Source organism: Quercus lobata, chromosome 5 (assembly GCF_001633185.2).
Source record: "Quercus lobata isolate SW786 chromosome 5, ValleyOak3.0 Primary Assembly, whole genome shotgun sequence".
NCBI lineage: Eukaryota > Viridiplantae > Streptophyta > Magnoliopsida > Fagales > Fagaceae > Quercus > Quercus lobata.
The window spans coordinates 86,172,151-86,199,293 of record NC_044908.1 but is presented as its reverse complement, the minus strand read 5'-3'; the positions used below and the strand labels follow the sequence as shown (position 1 = coordinate 86,199,293).

Here is a 27,143-nt window from a genome sequence, read left to right as displayed (position 1 = left end):
TTTTTTTTTTTTTTTTTTTTTTTTTTTTTTTTTTTTTTTTTTCAGGTTCAATAAAAAGGGCATTATATGCCAAGTGCCTTATAAACCAATGAGCACTTTCTATTATTTTCAATGTTATGGTCCACAGTAAAAAATAACCAATGCCAAAGTAAAAAATAATCATCATGGAGTGAACGTCGATTTCTAGGGCACTTTTTATGGCATATGTTCCATGATCGTGGTCCACGATAAAAAACAATGAGCACTTTCTATGGCATTTGCTCTGCCGTTCACTCCATATCGCGGTCCACGGTAAAAAATAACCAATGTTGTGCAAATGCCATAGAATACTAGAAAGTGCTCATTGGTTTTTTTTTTTTTACCATGGATCAGGTACAAACCAATGCCAAGTACCGCACGATAGAATTTTATTTATTCTATGGCAACTACTCTGACATTCACTCCATGATAATTATTTTTTATCAATAGTCCAAGCCACCAATTGAGTTTTTTTTTTTTTTTTTTTTTTTTTTTTTTTTTTTTTACTGTGAACCACCAATTGAGTTTTAAGTGAACGGAATTTGAACTTCAAAATTTTTAATTGATAACAAAATACTTTACTAGTTAAACTAATTAGATTCCACAAGTCAAACTAATTTTTAACATTTTTAAATTAGTTTTTTTTTTTTTTTTTTGAGATGTACATTTTTTAAGATAGGATTTTGTCAAAACTCCTACTGTCCTACATATGGGTTGACCGTTATTTTCGTTAAAATGTTGGACAGTATGTAACTCTCTAAAAGGTAAAAAATAAATAAATAAATAAAAAGAGGAGGTTTTGTAATTTATCATAATTAAAATAAAGATCATAATATATTTCACATGCTAAAATGTAAAAACTCTTATGAGCTATGTGTTCCACTTTGTGTCCGTTATGTCTTATTTTTAATATTTTGTTTCATACTTGTTCTTTTTTTTTTTTTAATTATTAAAATACTTGTTCTAATTTAAGATTTTTTTTTTTTTTTTTTTTGAAAGAGAGTTTCAACTTACCCAAATCTCTTACTCAATCATCAAAAATTTACTAATTGAGCTAACTGAAACCAACTATTTTTATTTTTATTTTTATAGAAGAACCCACTAATTTAAGATGTAAATATATAGCCTTATAAATTAAGGGTCATGCTAACGAGTGTTCTTAGAACATTAGTTAACAATCAATTTTAGGAAAGTTTCAACACTATTTTTATGAGAAATAAATAAAAAAAAAAAAAAACTGTCAAAATATTAATTACTTTTTTTTTTCCTTAAAAATTTTCTTTAAATGGATTGTTAACCAATGTCTTAAGACCATTCATTAACATTTCCCTAAAACAAAATAATCACAATTAACTAATTTTACTTAACACATAAAACCTAGCCCTTTAAAAAATTTTAAATAAAATTATTTTGTCTTTACCTAACAACAGCATCAAAGTCTCACATACACACACAAATCCTCAAATGACTTAGTAGTAGCAGAGGCAGAGTTCATAGCCACAGCACATCACCGACGACAAACCCATCCCCGAACTTTAAGTACTCACTCCGTACCTGGTCAGATCCAAATGAAATTGCCAATAGTCAATGGCACACCTTTTGTCTCTAACCTATAGTGTGAGTAGTGTAATAGAAAGTCAACGGTCAGGATTGGAGTCCTGATAGAAATATTAAGGTTTTTTTTTTTTTTTTTTTTGATAAACTGATAGAAATATTAAATTGAAATTAGTCATGCATAGCTGCTTTTGGATTCATTAAGCTGACAAGTTGCCAACTTCAGTTCATAACCAGAAGCAGCCTTTATTAGTCAACTTCATTAACGAAACTGGTTTTGTACTATTAATTTTATTATTATCTTTAACTTTTGCCTTATTGTTTTCTTTTGAACTATAGATGTTGTTTTAGCTTACAAGTTCAATTAAACCTGCAAGCCTCTCTTTTTTTCTTTTTTTTAAGAAAAAAGAAAAAAAAAAGCAAAAGAAGAAATTTTTTTTTTTTTTTGGTTAATGTATACATGCATGAAATTCATTTTTAAAGACTTGAACCTACGTCCTCCTAAAAATAAAACTACGTTAACGAGTACAACAATAATCAAATAAGGCGCAGGTGATATATATCACCTAGAGTAAACTTGCCCAAGTACTCTCTTTACATTTCTCAATTACACTTTACATTGTCCAAAGTAGACATTAGGTGTACTTAGAGCAAAAGCCGATTTTAAAAAAAAAAAAAAATTTTTAGAAAAGCAAAAGCACACAAAGTCAAAGTCAAAGCTGATTAGGTGTACTTAGAGCAAGTTCAATAAATAGAACCAATAGGGCACAGTGGTCAATTCAATCTGCTTTCATTGACTTAATCAATCAAAGCTTAAATGGACCGGTGCCCAATTCTTGTTCTTAATGTGAAACGTTTTCTTTAATTTCTTCGAAGAGTTAGGTAGAACACCATCTTGGAAAGTTCAATGAGATTTTTTCATTCATCAATGCCTCCCTTTTTCCGAGAGTGATAGTTTCTGTGATTCTACGATCCATAATTGTTTATGTGTACACTAAAAACTATAAGCAAAAGATCAATCATATGCCATAGTAGATATTATTATTTTTTGCAATTATGAGTGGTTTGTGTGAGACAACAATGAGCGATTCCAGGCTGCCATCTCTAGTGTGAAAGACAATAATAGAATTTTTGGTTGCTAGTGGCAATTTAATAGTACCTGAAAACAAAGATTTCTTATATGTTTTTTTATTATTCAGTTTAGATCTTTTGGATTCTACCTTTTTATACTATCGATTTGTCCTAACAAAAAGATCTAAATTGGATAATAACTTTTTTTTTTTTTTTGATAATTTAATAGTTGGAAAAGTAGCTATTTGAAAATTGGATGTCCCATTAAAAATACCATAATATAATATATAGTAAAAAAAAAAAAAAAGTTGAGTTATAAGACTTTTGACAATAAATAAAATTTAAGAATTCATTGAATTAAGGTCAGGCCTCATTTTACCTGCATATTTTATATGTTAGGACTTTTAAAAAAAAATGATAGTTAAAAGTTTCTTAAAGAAATAAAATAATTTGTTAATTACAATAGGAAGGAGAAATTTGAATAGTAAATATTTTAATTGGAAACATCAAAAAGAGCCAACCATTTAAATTACAAGGCTCTTGGCATGTATATTAGAATTAATTATACTTCTCAAAAAAAAAAAAAAAAAAGTATAACTAGTTCACTAGATTTTTTTTACTCTAAAAAATATAAGTTTACTAGTTTTTTCAATAAAAAAAATAAAAATAAAAATAAAAAGAAAGAAAGAGGTTTTATTCAATAAAGAAAATGAGATACCATTTAAGTTATTAATGCAATAATATTTGATAACGAAAATGTCCAATTCGAAATTTGCAGCCAATTTAAATGAATATATATATATATATATATATATATATTTTTGGGAATCGTATATATAATTATTTGGTTTCTACCTTTTTAAACTATCCATTTGTCCTATCAAAAATAATTTTAAAAAATAATAAATAATATTTTTTTATAATTCAATAATTGGGGGATAATAATTAGGAATTAACAGTTGCTTCATCCGTATTGGCAACAATAAATGGAGACCATTTTCAGCTGCACATGTCAATACAAGAATCATGGACTCACATATTGTGTGTCCAAGTTAAAAAATCATAGTTGACCATGTAGTAATTGTAAAATATCATTACCGTTGTAGAACAATATTACATATACATAGTTTTGGCTCTCTCCTCATGTGTGAGAGAAGATTCTGTCATCAACTGAATTATTTTTATCAATTCTCTTTTTTTTTTTCTTTTTTTTTAGGTGAGACGAGGTTTGTGCCTTAGATGTGAACATTGAATACATCAAGAAATACGCATCAATGTCTTGATCACGCACTTCTTGATGTATTCAATGTCGACATTCAATGTACAAATCCATTATCTATAATATACAATAAAGAATTAAAATTCCTTAAATTAAGGCCACAATTTCATTTTGCCTAAAAACTAACATATTATATATATACACTAGCATATAGTTTTGTGCATATGCACGGATGCAATTAAAAATAATCACAATTATATAGTTCAAATTATACATGATATTAACTCACACTTTCTTTAAATCATACATTTTTAAAATATGTAATGGTTTCTCATATTATATATATATATATATATATCTCATTTATAATTTAATTGGATTTAGACACTTCGGTTTTTGCACTCAATATTCACTTACCACAAAATTAAAAAAAAAAAAAAATAGATGTACACATAGTGGAAAATTAGACATCAATTGAAATCCAATTTAGAATCTAATTGGATTTGGACTCTTTGAATTTTACACTCAATAACTCACTTGGCACAAAATTAAAAATTAAATGGGACACGTGACGCAAAATTGAGAATCTAATTAAAGTCTAATTGGATTTTCTCTGAGCTTTGGCTATTAATATATACTAGCTTGTAACTCCATGCATATGTATGGATATACTTAAAAGATACATATTAAAATGCATAGTATAATTCTTACATATATAATTTAAATATTATTGATAGTCATTCTTATATATATATATATATATATATATATATATATTTTTTTTTTAACTCTTTAAAAAGTCTTGTAAGAATGTTATTAGGTAGAAAATATAAATTGTCATTTTTTTTAAATATTTTTATGTTTATTAATTCTAGAGCATTTGGTTTTTGTACATAATAACTTACTTGAATGGAGATTTATGATATGGTCTCACATTTAATTCCAAAATTAAGAAATAAATTGTTTTTAGTTATACAAAAAATAAAATAGACTCATAAATATAAAATCATTCAAACTCTCTCTTCCTCTAATTTTATATATAGTGTTAGATATATGATTATGTTTTTTATGATTTATTTATATTGGACTTCTCGTTTTCTACATTAAATTAACTCATTTGGTATAAAAATTAAAAATTTTGATTAGATGGGACACATGTCACAAAATCAAACTCTAATTGAAATCCAATTTTTACATTGAATTAACTCACTTGGCACAAAAATTTAAAAACTTAAATTAGATGGGACACGTGGCGCAAAATTAGACTCTAATTAAATTTCAACTTGAAATCTAATGGATTTTCTCTTAGTTTTACATATTATTATATATATAGATTAGTGTGTAGCCCTGTGCATATGTACGGGTACAATTAAAAATAATTATTATTATATGATTTAAATTATACATTTTTTTAAAAGAAGTTCAAATTGTACATAATATTAACTTACAATTTTTTTAAACCATATTTTTCTAAAATATATAATGGTTTCTCTATATTATATATATATATATAGAAAATTTAGAATTTAATTAGTATATATATATATATAATATAGAAAATTTAGAATTTAATTGGTTTTAAACTCTTTAATTTTTGTACCCAATAATTCACTTGCCACAAAAATTAAAAACTTAGATGAACACATCGCAGAAAATTGGACTCCAATTGAAATCCAATTTTGAATCTATTTAGATTTGGACTCTTCAATTTTTACACTTAATAATTCACTTAAGACAAATTAAAAATTAAATGGGACACGAGGCGCAAAATTGAGAATCCAATTAAAATATAATTTGATTTTCTATAAGTTTTGGCTATTAATATATAAATATAAATATAAATATATATATATATTTAATGTCTTGATGTGGACTTCTTGATGTATTAAATGTTGACATCCAATGTACAAATCCCTTATATATAATATATAATAAAGAATTAAAATTCCTTAAATTAAGGCCACGGCCTCATTTTGCCTAAAAACTAACACATTTTATATATACTAGCATGTAGTCATGTGTATATGCATGTGTATAATTAAAAATAATTACTAGTTTAAATATTAACTTTTTTAAAGAAGATGTTCAAATTATACATGGTATTAACTTACAATTTCTTTAAACCATACATTTTTAAAATATGTAATAATTTCTCATTATATATATATATATATATATATATATATATCAATTACTCAATTAGAATATAATAGATTTAGACTCTTCACTTTTTGTACCCAATAATTCATTTGTCACAATTTTTTTTAAAAAAAAATTAGATGGACACATAGTGGAAAATTAAACTCCAATTGAAATCCAATTTAGAATCTAATTGGATTTGGACTCTTCAATTTTTACACTTAATAATTCCTTGGCAAAAAATTTAAAATTAAATGGGATACGTGGCTCAAAATTGAGAATCCAATTAAAGTCTAATTGGATTTTCTCTAAGCTTTGGCTATTAATATTGTGGGGCCCGGCCCAGAGATAATGGGCTATTCCAAATTCAGGCCCGTCCGAGGAGCGTCCTGCCCAATGAGAAACCACATATGAAACATTACTCAGTCCTGATAAGTGCCACGGAAAACCTGTCCGAGGAGTAACTCCTCCTCGGACAATACGAAACCCAGACATGGAGCTCTCCCAGGCCATTTCAGTTCATCCTCCTAACATATAAAATGAATAAAATCCAAAATATCTCCTGGAAGGCCACCACCACATTAATTGCGCCCCAACCAACCCCTTGGCCACATTAATGAGGAAAAGACTCCTGAACAGTACCACCTTGGCCTCTACAACTCACAAAGGGAGTGATGAGGGCGTCTGATGGGACAGGTGCTCAAGTAGATGCTTAGATGATCAACAAGTGTAAGGTTGAGATGAGAGGGGGGGGACTATATAATGTAGTGGAATCCCTCAGAGAAGGGAGAGAGAGAAAAACTGTATTATGAACTGAAGAAACAGAATTATACGTGAGAGATCCATTCTTGTGCATTTGTTTTCTGCAACAATACTGTCCATGTACCAGACCGAATAGGCTCACTGAGGCTAAGTTCTTTGACCCATCCTCTACAAATATTTATTGTGGGTTGCGCTTTGGGCCAAGGCCTGATCAATAGAATTTGGGCCAGGAAAATCGTGCAACTACAAATATATATTAGTGTGTAGCCTCGTGCATATGCACAGATATAATTAAAATTAATCACAATTATATGTTTTAAATTATACCATTTTTTAGAAGATGTTCAAATTATACATAATATTAGCTTATAATTTTTTTAAACCATACGTTTCTAAAATATGTGATGGTTTCTCATATATATATATATATATATATATATATAACTTAGAATTTAATTAGTTTTAGACTTTTTGATTTTTGCACCCAATAATTCACTTGTCACAAAAATTAAAAATTTAGATGGACACATGGCAGAAAATCAAACTCCAATTAAGAACTAATTTTGAATTTAATTGGATTTGAACTCTTTGAATTTTAATTCACTTAGCATAAAATTAAATATTAAATGGGACACGTGGCATTTTCTCTAAACTTTGGCTATTTATATATATATATATATATATATGTTAGGTTTTGAGTTTGTAATGTTAGCAAACCATGACAAAAACTAAGTCTCATTGGTTTAGAATAGTCTACATTGAAGTCCAAGACAAAAAACTCAAAGTTCGGGATGAAAAAAATGAGTTACAAGCTATTTTGTTCGATTGGTACTCAATCAATTGAAAGTCATTCGATTGATACCCGATCGATTGAGAGTCGCATATCAGCAAAAAATCAGTAGACGTAAAAAGCCCATAACTTGACCGTTTGAAGCCCAAATCTTGAGCCGTTTTTTCCAATATTTAAAGGACATTATAAGCTAACTCTAGAGAGGGTTTTTAGAGTTTTTTAGAGAGATTAGAGTGCATCTTTTGTAAATCTAGGGTTTTGTGCCCAAAAGTTCTTTAATGTCTTCTACTGGTTTAAACAATCTAGTTTACAAGGGTCTAAAAATATACAATATATGTGTATATATATATATATATATACAGAGAGAGAGAGAGAGAGAGAATTAGGAGTATAACTAGTTTACTAGTCTTTTTTAACTAAAAAAAAAAAATAAGTTTACTAGTTATAACGGCAATAATATTCGATAAAGAAAATGTGCAGTTCGTTTTGCAGCCAATTTTTATATATCCACTTGCTCACTTTTTAGTGATTAGTTGTGATGTAATAGTATTTGAAAACTAAGGCTCCATAGCTAATAATTAAGGCAATAATATTAGACAAAGAAAATGTGAAATTTGTTTTTTGCACCACACTTGCCTCTCTACTCTAGAGACTTTGATTTTTTTTTTTTTTTTTTTTTTTTCCAGAAATCTCTACTCTTGAGCATAATGTGATTCTTTCAAATTTGACTTCATAGAAAGCAGGGATTTGACCTTATTCTCAAATTTTAATGGGAAATTTTCATAGATCTTGAAGAAAAATTCAACGAATTTTGTCAAAAATTATATTTTAAAAGTACAAATTGGATAAAAAGTGAAACATAACAAAAACAAAACTAAGAATTTGAACGGTGATATATATGGTGAATACACAAGCTACATGGGTCGCAGTCAATGTAGTTAAAGAGGTGAAGACTTTACAAATTATTCATTTCTTTGTTTATTTTAAATGGCTTTTTTTGTAGCATCGCAGTCAATGTAGTTAAAGAGTTGAAGACTTCACAAATTATTCATTTTCTTTGTTTATTTTAACTGGCTTTTGTTGTAGCATCGCAGTATCGCAGTCAATGTTGTTAAAGAGGTGAAGACTTTACAAACTACTCATTTTCTTTGTTTATTTTAAATGGCGTTTGTTGTAGCATTTTAATATTATATAATTAAAATAAAGTAATATTACAACATAAATATAACTAGTCTCTGAGCACGAGTTCATGCATATGCTCAAAGGCTCTTATATTTTTTTGGATAAAAATTAATAATTTGTATCTATTATAATTTGAAATTACTACATTTTCCAATCATAAAAATACCTAAGAGTGTGAAGAAAAAATTATTTCATCTAAAACGCATAACACTCATCACACCTCTAGGTATTTTTGCGATTGAAAAATGTAATAATTCCAAATTATAATAGATGCAAATTGTTAGGACATATGTGATTTAATATTAGGAGCATATGTTAAAATAAAATTGGTTAATCCTTTGATAAAACACACTTTACTTGTAATTGGGTAAATCTAGGATATGTTTAATGCTTCAAGGAACAAAGTTTCAAGTTTAAGTATTAAAATCATGCAAGTCTGTCAAAGAAACAAGTGAAGAAGTGTTGGATTTTAAAACTTGACAACTAGTATTTATCGAGGTTAAAAAGCTACTGAAACCCGATGCTCGACAGCTAGCTTGACAGATAAGCTATCTATCAAGGTTTATGAAATTCTGTTTTTCAGAGCTAATTTCAATCCAATCCATGAATACATGTTTGGGTTTTCTTTTCTCATAACCCTAAATATATATAAGAATTTTTTTAAGGGCCGTCAAATGTTGTGCAAGTGTGAAACAAAGTTGTGTTCATACAAATTATGATCGGAGACAGAATTTGCCCTAGTTCATCTTTTTCTTGAAGAAGCATCTATGTTTGTACACCATAGGGTTTTGTAACTAAGGAGCTTCGTGATCGTCATCATGTGATGAACTGATGAACTTTGCAACCAACATCTTTCTCAAGTTGGTGAGTAAGCCATGTACTAGGATCCGCGCATCGAATTCGTTAGTCACGTACTAGGAGCCGTGTATTACAAGGAGAGATTGTCACTACAGAACAAGTCTAATTGGGTATTGGGGTAAGAGTTCAACTATAGGTTGGTATAAGGTATTGGGATTCCTTTACTTGTAACTGCTTGTTGTGATAATAGTGAATTCTCGGGAGTGGTGACCTTAAAATCACCCGGTGAGGTTTTTGCCGTGTAGGTTTTTCCCATTTGTAAACAAATCACCGTGTCAATTTATTTTTTCGCTGCATTTAGTTATTTGGTGATTTGTTTGTGCTACCACGCTTATTGCTTGCAAATTGAATTAATTAATTAATTTGGCTAATTAATTGGTTAATTCATCACAAGGGGTTAATACACTCTTGGCCTAACACAAATTTTAAACTTTTACCAAAATAATACAAGAGCTCAAAGGCTAGTGAACAATGAAAGATTTGATATTGTTAATTTGGATAAGTATAGGAAGTTAAGAGCAGTTAGTTTTTGAAAAAATAGGTTAAAAGTTGTTTAAATTGTAATCAAACATGTATATATCTATTTATTTATTTATTTTTGGATAAACTTGAGGATGTTTTTAAAATATATATATATATATATATATATATATTGTTTTGATAGGAAGATAAACGTGAGGATGGATTTTTTTTTAAGGAAAAAAAAATCATGTGCGTGCTCAGAGACTAGTGAACAATAAAGGATTTGATATTGTTAATTTAGATAAATATAAGAAGTTAAGAGCAGTTAGTATTAAAAAAAAAAAAAAAAAAAAAAAAAAAAAAAAAGAAGAAGAAGAAGAAGAAGTTAAAAGCAGTTTAAATTGTAATCAAACAGTATATATCTTTTTTTTTTTTTTTTTGGGAATAAACTTGTGGATTTAGTTTTTTTTTTTTTTTTTTTTTTAAATTGATAGGAAGATAAACGTGAGGATGATTTTTTTATTTTTAGAAGGAAAAAGAAACAACGTCAACTTTTTTTGTTTAACTTGTTTTTCTATTTAAAAAAAAAAAATAGTAAACTTATAGTCGCTTTGAAGGAGTAGGTTAGTGGGAGAGTGATCATATTTTGTAGGAAGTGTTTTAGGTCAAAGTTAGATATATATTTGTACAATGTTATCCTTAAGTTTTGCCCCTACTTAAACATAAGCTATAGAGATATTTTGGAACCAAAAAAATGTCCAATCCAAATAGGGGAAGCCCCTTAAATAGTGGTATAGATAATATGGAAGATAAGAAATTAGTGAAATGTTTAATCCCACATTGAAAATAAGAGGGACTTTTTTTCTTTTTTTTTTTTTAAATGTGTTGATTAATGGACTAATATATATAAGAGCAGATATTGAATCAGATGCATTCAGAATAAATAGTCTATCCATTGGTTAGTAAATGACCTTTTTATTAAATTCCTATGATATTGTGGAGCAGATATTGTGTTTGCACCAACAACTTTAATACTTCAGTAGTCTTGTTGAGATATACAAATTCAAGGGAATTTAAATTCCTAAGAGTTGACATTTAAATAGTTTGAATTTACATTATTATTGAAAACTATATCCAAAATATAAATGTTAATTGTTTAAAATAATCATATTATTCTATTAACTAAGAATTAATTGTGGTTTTTTATTCTTAAAAAAAAAAAAATTGATTCTAGTTAGTTCAAATAGTAAGATATCTTGCTATCAAATGAGAGATTTGAGATTTAAATCTCGTCTATACTTAAAACTATTTGATGTCTTGGTTTGATAATAAGGAACAATTACCATAGAGTAGACGTCATAGGTTGAAATGCTATCTCATATATATATATATATATATATATATATATATATATTGTAGGGACTGAAAATGTTTTGGACCCAAAACATTTTTGCGCTCAAACGCTAACGGCCCGAACAATCAATTTTTAGAGAGTGGGCGGAAGAACTAGATTTATCCTAGAAGAAAAATGATTAGGTTTAACGTTCTAAGACGGTTTGATGCAAGTGCTATCAACAATCTTCCTTTGCTAAAGCTTCTATTCTTTGTTTTATCTGATTTTCCTTAAAAGTCATATTGTACAAGAGTTCCAATCCCCTTCTCTCAATGCATTCTTCCATGTTATATACTGTCATCCTGATGTCATCCTCACCACACACGTGTAGACTAGATTCGAGGGATTCCTTCCTGTCCCATCCAACACTTCCTGGAACCTTCCACTAGTAGCTGTAAGGCTGCTTCATCACTGTTCAAGTATCACCTCCACATTAATGCGGCCAGAGAGTTAGTTGAAAGGCAATTAATGCGGAGGCAGCAGCTATTGAAGATATTTGTTTATCTTTTCTTTCTTTACCCTTGGCCCAATATCCCACCTTTAGTGGTAATGTAGCTTCGAAGTAAGTCTGTGATGATACAGCGTTCAGGTCGGCCTCGGACACATGTTGCCGAGAAGGATTTTTTTCTCGGACGAATACTAGACCCATCTCAAGTGGTATCCACTCCTCTTTTCATTCGGTTCCCCTTATAACCTTATGTGGGCCTCTTCGGATGGTCTAACGTCCTCAGATAGGGCTATAGGTCCAGTAATATTGCTTTTAATAATACTTCCTGATTACCTGGCCCCCACATATATATATATATATATATATTTATATATATTATAAAATAAACTAAGAATATTTACTTGACCATAATCGATACAGTTTTCAATGACAAAAATACCCTTGAGCATATGCTCTTAAATAAACAATGTAATTAGTGTTAAGAAAGAAAAAAAATATATATGAAAAGTTAGATTTAAATGTCACATAAGTAATTATCATTTATACAAGGTATGTGAAAATTGATATTTCATTCCTAAAAAGTGAGTTAAAATTCTTGCATTACATAAGAATTGTAACTCTTTGAGAACTTTATCAAATGAACAATCATAATTTCACCAATTCACAATAATTAACCATATAACTCGTTCAATAGTTTAGTAGTTATCACAATCGATTAGTCTAATAAACATGGCAGCATGCTTTCTATTGAAATATGCAAAAAATATGAAGTCATGCAAATATGTAGAAGAGAAGAAGAGAAAGTAGCAGCGTTTGTTGTAGAAGTTGCTGTCTAAACAGCAACTGTACTTTTGCTTAGCATTGTAATGTGGAGTTAGTTATTTTAGTTTCTGCACGTGTCGTAGTTAGTTAGGTTATGTTTTCCTGATTTTACTCCTCTAATTCTGGTGTATAAATACAAAGGTCAATGTATTTAATATACAACAAGATATACAATTACATGTAGAGAAATACTTTCAATCATTTATGTGTTATTCTCAACACTTCCCTTTAAAGGTTAGTACTTTTGTCTTTTTAGTTAATTGGAGTGAGTCAAGATTTTATTCTAGTGTTTCTTTGAATTGCTCTTCCCAAAACTTATTTAGTTACAATAATGATTACCACAAACATAATGATTATCTATGTTTTCAAAATATGATTTCACATAGAGTGTGTGTACAGAAATATGTAATAAAGAGTGTATAACAAAGATATATTTAGTTGTTGTTGTAGTTCTTCTATAGCTATCACACTATCAAATACTTGTGCTAAAAATGATATGATTTTACTGCTCCGGATGAGCCTGAAGTAGGGCTCACTTAAAGCTGATCTTCACTATTCAAGGTAGTATTAGAATAAGAATATGATTTTTTGTCATTAATCATTAATGTGGAAAACAGCTATGAACTTTCGTGTTTGATTCCCAACTACAAGTAACGAAAAAAAAAAAAATCCTTAATACGTTTGAATGAAGAAATGGAGGAAGTCAAAATGAGAACACAACTGATCGAGAGGTAGTCGACAAGTCGGAGGAGAGAAAATATACAATGTAGATTTCGATTTCAAAGATGAAAAGAAAAATTAAATCTTTACATTGCAAACAAAATTGTCAATATTCTTTGGATTCTATATGGAAAGAGTTTAAACATATACCGGTTCCTAACATAATGAAATAGCAGTCCATTGGATCTATTGAATTTCCATTGAGTTTTGACAATTTATGTTGATGTACAAGTGAGAAGGTCATGAGGGTATGAACTATGAACCTAGTCACTGACACTGTGACACACAATGCAATTATTATACGTTCTTAAAATTTACAGTCAATTTTTGTGTACTTAATAGGTTAGGTGAGTGAGTATATAATGGATCGATTTGCTAAATATGTCAACTATTTGAATGTCAACCATGCATGAGACAAAATTTTGTGCCACACCAAAGTAATTTAATTTGTAATTTTTGGTTAAGAATAATAAAGTAGCTCAAGTTTGAAGGCGTATTTGAGTTCATGTTTGTCCAAAACTTCGCACTATGGTACAAATGGAATTATTACTTTTTGACAAAGAATAGAATTATTACTTTAGTGATCCTTTTTTTAATCTTGATACATTAATTGGTGGAATAATTATTTTATGGAGTCACTGTATCTTTTATTATGCACATTTTTTATTATTATAAATCAATGTATTTTTTATTATTATAAAGTAGCCTCTTGATACCATTTTGTTCACTCTATTTCATATCTTTTTGGTAAAAATTCAACACTAAATCCAACAGAAGGTGGATGAATTTTCACGACTTTGACAAATGAACTAGGCGACTAATGAGGTGATTCTTAAGTGTATTTGATTGCGGTAAACAACTCTTGTTTATACTTCTGACTCGTTCTCCCTAATGAATAAAATCTTAATGTCTAGCTAACTAGAAGGCTCTACCAAAATGACTCCATACTCTCAGCTCATGCTCACTAGCGTTATTGATGGAACTGTGTTTACAGCTATATGACTCATTCAAATCCCCTATTTTTGCAAACTCGGCCTAACAGGTAGAGTGTCACTGTGGTCACACCCAGGTAGAAAATGTTAAATCAGGTTGCCTCCCTCTACCTATTTTTTCTTTCTTAAAAAAAAAAAAAAAAAATGCTTAACTAGTAAAGTCTCTGATGGTTAAATAAAATATTTGTGGTTCAATCATCGCCTACACCAAAAACTGATTCATGTCTTGATCTCATGATAATAAACACAATTATTAGAAGTGGATGTCACATGTTAAAACTCTATATGTATTATAAAAAATAAAAAATAAAATAGACGATCATAAATCTTCCTACCAAACATGACACAAAATTGGATTTTAATTTCAAATTCTAATTGAACTTTTTCTAATTGTGGAGCCCAAATAATTTATGGGCCAGGTCCATTTACTCGTAGGGAGTCCAAGGGCCCAAGCCGAGGAGGGTTATGACCCAAGTTTGATAATATAAAGCACAAAATGGTCTCGGGTTACAGCCGAGGACAGTTCAGTCCTCGGCAGGATCCAAAATCCCACCGGTAAGAGGGGCAAAAACGGTATAGAACTAAACTTGAAAGAAAATCTAAAATATCCAGGGAAAGCTGCCCTTACTGCCATTCAATACTCTGCACCTGACAGAGCTGTATTCTTCAGTTTTTACAACCACCCCCAACGACTTTGGGTATGGGCCGATGGGACAAGTATCAATCTTGGAAAGTTTGACCCTATACGTGGACGAAGGACAGTGAACGCAGGCGAGTAAAAGGAAAAATGAGTAATCTAGAGGGAGGCTGGGAAAAGTGGCCAAAAACAAGAGCCTCCCAGCCCACCTCCAGGAGAAAGACTCCGGGGGTGAAGAAAATTGAAACATGTATGTACTCCACAAAAAACCCACCACCTGGTGACCAAGGCCTAGCCTTTCAAACCCACGCTCTACAAATCATATTGTCTGGACCTTTTTACGTGTGAACCCAATACTGTTTAGGTTCGTCGCCAAATCGTGTCCTTACACTTACTTTTACTACTTTAATGCTAGTACTCTAATATTGGGTGATTGGGATTTTTTTTTTTTAATTTTTTTTGTTAAGTTTTTGAGTTGAGTAATTGCTAATTGGACTATGCTAATTAAAAGGGAGGGGGTCTAAGTTTTTTAAAGAGTGTGGCTAGAAATAAAATAATAAAAAATGTAACCATTAATTTTTTTTTCTTTGGGCTGGGGGGCCCAATTATTTTTTTCCTTTTTTTTCTTTGGGCCGGGGGGGGGGGGGGGGGGGGGGGGGGGGGGGCCGGGCCCCCTTGGCCCCCCCTATAGTTCCGTCCAATGAAGGTATGGGTTGCTTATAATTAATTAATTAATTATCTGTGAATCTTGAGCATGTTAACGCATGCATATAGGAACGCAAATTTATGTTTGGCTCTAGCATGGTGCATATCTTATCCTGTGAATCTCAAGGTTGAATGCGTTGCTGGATATAGTAAGCAAGCATACACTACGCTGATCGTATCATAACTCATAAGCATACAAAACGTAAGTTCCAAAGACAATACAATAATAATCATAATCACTAGATTTTCATTCTTGCTTTCTCTAAGGAGCTTATGAAACTCGGATTCTCTTCCAACCTCACATGGGTACACAAGATCAGTTATCAGCAAACTGTGCCAATTTGCTAAAATAGGTTTAGTTCCATCTTCTTAACATTCCCAGCTCCAATATGGCAATATGCAATAAAAATGTCGCAACACGAGAAGCAACACATCAAGAAACAAAGAAGAAAAAAAATTACGATCTGGGTGAAAAGTTTTGTAACGAAAAGTAGAAAGAGAAAAACTGTTGCTGGGCAAAAGTGAACTTCATTAACTGTTTCATAATTACATGCAGTGAGGCTTTGTTATTTATAGTTGAAAAGAAAACGACTAAGTTAACTACTGAAACCACATGTTGTCGAGAATTAGAGTGAGACATATATTTCGACATGCAGTATAAGCCAATACCAAGAAATAAACGACTTGATTCTTGTTTTTTCAATAATTTGATAATTGGAAAAAGAAAATTTGGGATTTAAATCTGGTTTTATGCAATTACCATTTAACTGTAAGATATAAAAGTTAACACGGTAATAGAATAAAAAGTTATAAAGATCATAAAAAGGTGAAAGGCTACTTTTTAAAATTATTTATACTGTATTAAATTTTATATCTCAATTCTCAAATCCAATATATTATATTCAAATCCAAAACATTTTTATTGAAAACACTTAAAAAGATGCCATTTAAAATTTTAAATGACAAAGTTGTTGGCGAGCCTATGACTTGTTATCAGTGGCTATGGTAGAATTATTTCTTTCGTGTTCATATTCCAAGAGAAGAAAAAGAACATTATGTTTGGCCCATTATCATAAAATCTAACGATTACTCTGGACACGTTTTAGATACACAAAAGAAAGTGAAAATTTGGTCAAAATGAAAGTGAACATGGTCGCAACAACTCAAGATGCAGCATGAGCTTAATTAATGCAATTTAATGAATTTGAAAATGGTCTGAAAAATTCAATTTACAGCATAAATATAATGCAATTTGTATTTCTTCTCCTTCTAAAATTCTTATAATATTAAAGAAAATTTGTTTTAAATTTTTTAAATTTCTAATATTTCTTGTTTACATTCTTTATTCTTTTGGCAAGCCCTTCTTTGACTGATGGTGATGGGTATTCCTCTAAGGTTTTTTAATGCTCAGTGGGCTTTTTTTTTTTTTTTTTTTTTTTTGAGCTGATCAATTAGTGGGGTCTTAAATTAAATGAAGGTATCAAACATTATTTTGACTCTCTATTCTGAATTAGTGGGGTCTTAAATGAAGATATCCACTCTCTATTTTTACACTTGTGAATTGGTTTATGGGACCCCCTTGCTTATTAAATTATGGTACGTCCATCTTCGCCTGCCTTTGTAGACCATCCAATCCTCAGTTTATATATTGTGAATTTGAAACTTGGGTTATTTATTGTTTTCCCACATCCACATGCCAGATTACTCACCGCCATCAAACAAGAACGCGTGATTGACTAAAAGTTCAAATATAAATTTAATTTATAAGGCTACATATTTACATCTTAAATTAGTGGGTTCTTCTTTAAAAATAAAAATAAAAAATTAGTTGGTTTCAGTTAACTTAATTAGTAAAGTTTCTTATAGTTAAATAAAAGATTTTAGTAGATTGAAACTCTCTTTCAAAAAAAATAATAAATAAAAATCTTAAATTAGAACAAGTATTTTAATAATTAAAAAAAAAGAACAAGTATGAAACAAAATATTTAAAATAAGACATAACGGACCAAGGTTGTCAAAATCGGGATCCTACATAAAATCGTGGGAGATAGGTGGGATTGTAAATCATAGGATCAGATCGTGAATTGTAAGATCCTACATTATTTGAGAAAAAATAAATAAATAAATTGGTATGTTAAATAATCACATAAATTATACATTCATAAAAACCAAAAATTTGCATTCATTTGATGTAATTATCATACATTATTACATCCATTTGTAAGTATCATTTAAAGAGACAAAAAATCTCAAAACGTGACACTCTATTAGAATGTTATTTTTTGTTTGGTTCAACTAACACTTTATCTCTCTACATTAGAATAGCAAAACTTGGTCCATTGGGATGTTATTTTTTATTTGGGTCCAACTAAGCCTTCTATGAAGTTAAGGAAGATTATAAGAAACTATGATCATTTGGAATTGTCAGAATCGTACGATCATGAATAATCGCTAAAATCCTTGAAAGATCCGGATCATTTTAGGCAGGTGAGATCGTAAAATTGTAGGATTCAGATTGGGATTTTGACAACCATGTAACGGACACAAAGTGGAACCCATAGCTCATAAGAGTTTTTACTTTTTAGCATGTGAAATGTATTATGATCTTTACTTTCATTATGGTAAATTACAAAACCTCCACTTTTTATTTATTTATTTATTATTTACCTTTTAGAGAGTTTCATACCGTCCAACATTTTAACGAAAATAACAGTCAACCCATATGTAGGACAGTACGTAGGAGTTTTGACAAATCCTATCTTAGAAAATGTACATCTCAAAAAAAAAAAAAAAAAAAAAATACTAATTTAAAACTGTTTAAAATTAGTTTAACTTATGGAATCTAATTAGTTTAACTAGTAAAATACTTTGTTATCGATCAAAAAATTTGAAGTTCAAATTCCGTTCACTTCAAACCCAATTGGTGGCTTGGACTATTGATAAAAAATAATTATCATGGAGTTCATGTCGGAGTAGATGCCATAGAATAAATAAAATTCTATTGTGCAGTACTTGGCATTGGTTTGTACCGTGATCCATGGTTAAAAAAAAAAAAAAAAACCAATGATGCCCTTTCTAGTATTCTATGGCATTTACACGACATTGGTTATTTTTTACCGTGGACCACGACATGGAGTGAGCGTTAGAGCAAATGCCATAGAAAGTGCTCATTGGAACAGATGCCATAAAAAGTGCTCTAGAAACCAACGTTCACTTCATGATGATTATTTTTTACCTTGGCATTGGTTATTTTTTATTGTGAACCACAGCATTGAAAATAATAGAAAGTACATATTGGTTTATAAGGAACTTGGCATATAATGCCCTTTTATTGAACCTGAAAAAAAAAATAAAAAAAAAATACCAAACTACTCTTAAATTTACTAACTAATAAAAGTCAAACTTCCACATCCATAGGAGGAGAGAAAAAAAAAATTAAGAAAAAATTAATCTTGTGTGTCAAGAAAAAAGAAAAGAAAAAGAAAAAAGAAATTTCATTACAAAAAAATTAAACATGTAAAAAAACATATATCAAAGTGTGAATCATCGTTTCTTGGTGAGCTTGAGAAATGACTAAATAATGCTACTTCTAAGAAATTGAGTAAAACTTTATGACTTTATGTACCTCAGTTAGAAGTAGTATTATAAACCCATCTCACTACCTTATTCGATGTCAACCACAACATTATAAGCACAACATTACTTAGTTATGAGTCTCCCTTCTAGCTAGGACCATGCCTTTAAAAAAAAAAACACATGGGTATTCATTTCTTCACAATAATTGGTTGGAGGTTTTCTAAGCTATGAGAAAAGTCTTTTGCACAAGTTAATTGATGATGCACAAAATCGTCAATGAGTTGATTGTCCACATGAGCTCCAATTAAGGTACTTGAGGAATAAGAGAATAAAAAACCAACAGAGAGCACAGGTGGGGTGCCAGCCAAAAACCCTCCAAAAGTTAAGTCAGTAATAAAAGAATCTCCAAAAACTCAATAGTGTGAGAGTTAGGAAATTTCACATACCTTAAGGAAGAGGAGGCTTGGTGCTTATATAGTGGTGTAGAGCTAACTAGGATCCCATTAATGTAGGAACTTTCCTTGTGGATAAGATTTGGAGCTAAGGCTTCGGGATCTTAGGGCTTCTCTTCCCATATGAGGATTTCACATACTTTAAGGAAGAGGAGGTTTGGTGCTTATATAGTGGTGTAGAGCTGACTAAGATCCCATTAATGTAGGAACTTTCCTTGCAGATAAGATTTGGAGTTAAGGCCCTAGGATCTCAAGGCTTCTCTTCCCATATGAGGAAGATATGAACGCGTAGTAAGGTCTTTAGACGTGGTGTGGAAGTTATTTCCATATAGGGATACATGAGTGAAGAACACGTAAAAGTTTTTAGGACCCAGCATACTCAACCATTAGTATGCAAATCATCTATTGGCACCCAAATGGATTCACTGTCGAGCTTACACATTGGGCTCAAGTGCGTGCTACTTGACGGGTCTAAGTGCTACTCAATGGGTCCTAGGAAGGGTATGGTGCTTGCAACCTCAAAGATTTTGGCCGGATTTTGGCCATTTTCACGCCGGATTTTCGTTGTTTTCATGCCATTTTTTATCGTTTTCTGGATTTTCAACCCCGACCGGCCTACCCGCTGCTTGTTGATGGTCTGATCCGCCCAATCCGATTATTTCAATGGTCGGCGGTGGGTGCATTTTTTTGCCACCCGATTCCGGTCGATCTGTTCTGGGTTAGGCACAAACTCGACCCGAACCGACCTATGGACAACCCTACCTAGGGGGATTATATGAGATAGCCGTCTTGACAAGTCTTCTAGTTTTATAGAGATTAGGTGAGCCATCCTCCCAACGAACCTTAATCGAAGTGTTTTGTCTCAGCAGGCCAAAGAGCCAAAGGAATTCTCATAGGCCAAAAATACCCTTATCATTAATAAAAGTTAAATTGGACAGGTGACATAAAATTAGACATCTAATTTAGAAAGGATAATTATGGTGTGGTCCTCACATAAATTTAAATACATGGCGTAAAATTGGATTCTAATTTGAAAATTTAATTGAACTTTCTCTGAGTTTTGTATATATATATGAATGTAGAGATAGATATAAATAAAAAGTTTAAAAAATGGATCAATATAAATAGATTAATATAGCTAGGGGGGAAGGGAGAATTATATAGAAATAAGGTCCCTAAAAGTTGAAAACTAAAAACACTTTTATGTTAATTTAATATAATATATTCTTTCGTTTGCATATGGTTGATTCTTAGGATATCCCAAAATATAAAATTTTATTTGGACAAAAAATAAGGTTCTTTTTGAAAAGTTAATAAACACAATTGATAATTGACTTAATTTACACTTAATTTTTTTTTTTAAATAATAGATATTTTTTGGTTAGAAATTAAATGAAATAATATTCTCTTAAAAAAAAATTGATTTCTGAACTGTAACAACAAACATGAGATGGAAAGATGATTAAGACAGTTTACTGAGTCACCTTGGTGCTCCTCCACTGCACAAGCATGACTGGTTAACGAAGTTCAATCGTCCGGTCAACCAATTCACTTAATTGTTTCAATAATGCAAGTTTTTTTTTTTCTCCTCTTTTTTTTTTTTTTTTGTAGAAACTAAATAAAAAATAATAACTAGTTTATTTATTTACCAAGGAAATGGATTCTTGATCTTGTTGGAACTTTAATTATTGATTTCAATGCTATCAAGTTTCATTTGTTTTTTCTTTTTGGAAGTAACTAACTATAAAAAATTACTATTCTCTTTATGAGAAATGAGAAATGCTAACGGATACCCTTAAGGTAATGGTTAATAATCTATTTAAAGAAATTTTTTATGAGAAAAGGGAAAAAAAAAAAACAATTAATGTTTTGACAGCTTTTTCTATTTCTTATAAAAGTGGTGTCAAAACTTTCTCAAAATAAATTATTATCCATTTCCCTAAGGACACCCGTTAGCATTACCCATAAAAAAATAGTTTGGAGATCAAATAGAAAATAATATCTAATTGATATAAAATTTTAAATGCATATTAAGAACATAATATTAATTTTCAAGATATATGACATTAATACACATTTTTTTCTTTAATAGAGAGTTTCAACATATATGACATCTGTTTTTTATTATTGTCTTTTTTATCTTTAGCTTAAAACACTAATTAATTTTTTGTATAAGCCGAAATTAAACCTAAAATTTCTTATTTGAGCATAAGAAATTTTAATAGAAGTAATTGAATCCCACCGTTAATACACATCTCAACCCCAAACAAAAAATAAATGGTCTAATTTGGAAAGTGCTCCATTCTTTAAAAAAATAAAAATAAAAAAATAAAATAATGTTAGAGATACAAATTATTTTACAAATTTTTTTACAAATTGTTAATATAGTGAGTGATTATTGGTAAATGAAAAAGTGATATTAATGCTGAGTTTAAATGAAAACCAATAATTGATTGACCACATCAACATTTTGTAAAAATATTATAAAATAATTTATGTATGTAGTATTACTCACAAAAATAATTTAAAAAATGATCCATTACTCGAAATTCTATTATTAATTGGAAAGTCGCCCAAATCTCGAGCACTCCAGAATTATTTTTGAGGGCAAGGTAGCAACTTTTTATTATTTTTTATTTTAGCTTGTAATGAAACTTGGTAAGGAAATTAAATACCATACGTGAGCATATTTCACGCATTTCCAAGCACGTTTTCCGAGACCAATAATTTGGACCTAACTCAAACATTTCCAAGCACGTATTACGAAACCAATAATTTCAACCTAACTTTATTATAAAAAAAATATTATGTAAATTTCAGTTAATTTAATTGATAAAATTTAATTGATAAAATTTTTAATAGTTGAATAAGAAATTTAGAGTTTAATCTTCGCTTATGTACAAAATTGATTGACGTCTTAATATAATAATAAAAAATTATCATTAAAAACAAATATTATAAATTGAAGTACCTCTAAAATACGTGATAAATTGTAGGACGACATTGGTTGGAAGTTTCTCTAAAAAGCACTGATAAATAGTTACATTTTTTTTTTTGAAAATATAAATAGTTACATATTCTATTAGTAAGAAAATAAAAAGAAAATTCAGAAGAAAATTTTAATTTAAATCAATAATAACAAAATATTTTTAAAATATCGTGAACGGACACATCATTTATTTTTTCTTAAATGGTAATCATCTTTTTGTAGTACTTGAGGACCCCAGCCTATCGACAATATCCTGCTATGAATTGATGGGCACGTTCCCTTTGATTTGATGTTCTTGTTGTTTTTCTAATAAAATAATATCTATTTACCGAAAAAATAAATGTAATGAAAGGAAAACACGTTGTAAAATAACTTATTCCGGATTTGCAACGAGACAAAGTAAAATAAATAAATAAAAAATCTCAATTTTATATATTTATATTTTAAAATCACCCACGTTTAGTCAAGTTTAAAATATTTAAATTCATAAAGTTGTTACATGTGTAAATTAATACAACTGTTATTTATTTTGCATCTAGATTTTTATTGTTTTTTTATATATTTCGGATATGAAGAAAAAAAAAGTAAATGATAGTAGTTATATATAAAAAAAGAGAAACAATTAAAAAAATTAAATTTTTTGATATTTAATCAAATATATTATAAAATAGATAATCTGATATAAGATATTATGAAAAGTAAGTATAGATAGAAATATTTTCATGATGTAAATGCTTTTTAAGCATAAATTTATGAAAAAATCATATAAAACTAAGGTTGGTTTTTTTTTTTTTTATATATATATATTTTTAAAATAAGAAAAGGACAAATTTTATTGAATCAAAGCTCTATTATGGAGTGCAAAAGGATAGATATCACATTCTACCAAAACTGAGGTTCCAACAAACCTTTTTGCCTTTTTAGCTAGATCATGAGCTATTTAGCTAGATCATGAACTACTGAATTGTCAATACTGTCTTAGATGAGAAAAAGAGATTAACCTAAAAATCTTTTTTTTTTCTTTTCTGATAAACAAGACTGAGTTTTATTGAATCAAATCTCAATCATGGATTACAAAAGAAGAGACATCACATTCTACCAAAACTGAGGTTCCAACAAACCTTTTTGCCTTTTTAGCTAGATCATGAGCTACTGAATTGTCAATACTGTCTTAGATGAGAAAAAGAGATGAACCTAAAAAGCTTCTTTTTTTTTTTTTTTTTTTTGGGAGAAACAAGACTGAATTTTATTGAATCAAAACTCAACCAAGGATTACAAAAGAAGAGATATCACGTTCTACCAAAACTGAGGTTCCAGCAAACCTTTTGCCATTTTAGCTAGATCATGAGCTACTGAATTGTCACTACTGTCTTAGATGAGAAAAAGAGATGAACCTAAAAAGCTTTTTTTTTTTGGAGAAACAAGACTGAATTTTATTGAATCAAAACTCAATCATGGATTACAAAAGAGGAGATATCACGTTCTACCAAAACTGAGGTTCCAACAAACCTTTTGCCATTTTAGCTAGATCATGAGCTACTGAATTGTCACTACTGTCTTAGATGAGAAAAAGAGATGAACCTAAAAAGCTTCTTTTTTTTTTTTTTTTTTTTTGGAGAAACAAGACTGAATTTTATTGAATCAAAACTCAATCATGGATTACAAAAGAAGAGATATCACGTTCTACCAAAACTGAGGTTCCAACAAAACCTTTTGCCATTTTAGCTAGATCATGAGCTACTGAATTGTCACTACTGTCTTAGATGAGAAAAAGAGATGAAACTAAAAAGCTTTAATGGCTATCTGCGAGTCTTCAATCACACGAGACAGCAACCTTCAGAGTTTAGAAAATTAATGCCAATATCCTGAGCAAAGTTTATACATGCCAAACTGACATCTACGTATAGTACTTTAGTTGTAGTATTACATTTACACTAGTATTTTCAATTTAAAACAAACATTCAATTTGCACTGCATTTAATTGTTCTTAAAAAATATATAACACTGTCCAGGACTTTTGCATGGTAAACGACACTACTCAAAGCCCAGATAGTGATATCATGTAGTTGGGGTTCAAAATTGGGCCAAGAGGTAGTTGGGGAATAAAGGGATTTCTACTACCATATTATTATGTGTGCTGTATGTTGTTGTAGATCTAGGGTCGTTGGAACAACTTATTTAATTGAAATTGAACATTTTTTACTGGAAGCCTAAAAGTATATAAAAAAAAAAGGTGAAAAGCACATTTTCATCCCTACATTTTTACACGATTCCCACTTTGGTCCCTATATTTTATTTTTACCGCTTTTAGTCCCTATTTAGAAAAATGCCTTCTGTTTTAGTCCTTTCCGTCAGTGCTGTTAGGGCACTGACCTTTATGGCAAACGGAATTATTAAAATAATAATAAAAAAATTTATTTTGTAATTAAAAAATGCCAAGTCAGCATTTAAATTTAAAAAAATAATTTATTAATTTTAATTAAATAAAAAATTAAAAAACAAAAAAAAATTACATTAATTGAGATTGAAGTGTGTCTTGAGCAAGAACAATAAGAACACAAACTCAGATCTAAAAACACAAAATTAAAATCCAAAAATCACAAACCCAAAAAATAAGAACATCAAATTAAACTTGAACAAGGAATTAAACATGAAAACAAACACAAAATACAAACCCAAAAAATTAAAATAAAACCAGCACAAACCCAAAAAATTAAAATAAAACTAGCCTTCTGTTTGTATCTTTTTTTTTCTTCTTTCTTTTCAGATCCATGTCTCTCTCTTTCTCTCTCAAATACCAACACCTTAGTGTTTAGCATATCACCGCCGACGCAGCGCACGTGCGACGCCGTGGTGGCGTGCCTCGTCAAGACGCTCTCCAGGCAGTCCATTCTCTCCAAGTGCTACGGCACCTTGCCGAGCGACGAGGCCTCCTTCGCCGCGCGCCTCATCGAGATTGAGGCTTTCTCCACCGCCGCCACATCCGCCTCTGCCGAGGACAACGGCATCGAGATCCTCCAGGTTTACTCTCACGAGATCAGCCGCAAAATGCTCAACACTGTTAAGACTCGTGCCTCCTTCGCCGCTGCTTCTTCTGTAGTCGACGCTGGAACTGCGCCGCAGACTCCATCTCTCGAGGCTGCTTCCGCCACCACTGCCAGTGAGGATAACTCTCCTACCGTCACTGAATCTTAATCTCTCTCTAGGATTTAGCTTTTCTGGTACGCTAGGATAACTGTGTATTTGTGTTTGGTTGACAAGAAAGGGTAAGAAAATGCTATTGGTTAATTTTTTGTTGTTATTTTCTAGGTTGGTGATTTTTGAATTTTAATTTTGTATTTTTAGATCTGAGTTTGTGTTCTTAATGTTCTTGTTCAAGACACACTTCGATCTCAATTAATGTGATTTTTTTTTGTTTTTTTTTTTTATTTAGTTAAAATTAATAAATTATTTTTTTTAATTTAAATGCTGACTTAACATTTTTTAATGACAAAATAAATTTTTTTATTATTATTTTAATAATTCTGTTTGCCACATAGGTCAGTACCCTAACGGCATTGACGGAGAGGAGTAAAACAGAAGGCGTTTTTCTAAATAGGGACTAAGAGGGCGTTTGGATAGGGCGTTTGCGTCTCAGCGTCTGCGTTTTCCATTTTTTTTCTTTTTTTCACGCGTTATTCTACTTTTTGAGTGCTGCGGTTACTGTGCATGTACTGTTCAATGAACAGTAACCGCAAATTTTGACTTTTCCAATTTGTTTCAGCCAATCACAGCACATCGTGTACTATTCACGGACCCACAAATTTCACTTTTCAGCAACTTTTTCATTAAAAATGTGTCACACGATACTATTCACACATTTAAAAATTATTTTGCTACAGTGTTTTTCAGTTTTTAGTTTCAATTTTCAGCTGTATCCAAACGGACCCTAAAAGTGGTAAAAATAAAATATAGGGACCAAAGTGAGAATCGTGTGAAAATGTAGGGACGAAAATGTGCTTTTCGTAAAAAAAAAAAAAAAAGTTATAAGTTAACTGAATAGTACAACGAGATCCATGAATAATACTAAAAATAAACTAAAAACTAAATAAGTTGAAGGAAATAAGCTCCTACAAAACTCATCCCTAGTTGGTTTTTTTTTAGAAATTTAAGAGATGTCTCCTTTTGAGGGCCCAAGCCCATATCTATTTTACAAAGGCCAGATGGAAGTTGTTCTGCTGGATTTGGCCCTCATTTAGAGGCCTAGAAAATCCTGTAAGACTAGGCATTGCCCACTAAGAGAGAGACTCTCTCCTGAAATTAATTGGGTCCTTTTGTTTTCAACTTCTTAAATAAGTATGACTAGAATATGAAA

At 30.1% G+C, this 27,143-nt stretch overlaps 1 protein-coding gene across 1 annotated transcript; it reads left to right on the top strand.

Moving 5' to 3' along the window:
- Positions 1-25,594: 25,594 nt before the first annotated feature.
- LOC115991374 (MFP1 attachment factor 1-like) lies at positions 25,595-26,048 on the top strand (the record flags this gene model as incomplete). Its single annotated transcript, XM_031115074.1, has 1 exon — positions 25,595-26,048. A coding segment is annotated over one exon (390 nt), but the record flags the coding sequence as incomplete, so codon positions are not given.
- Positions 26,049-27,143: the final 1,095 nt, after the last annotated feature.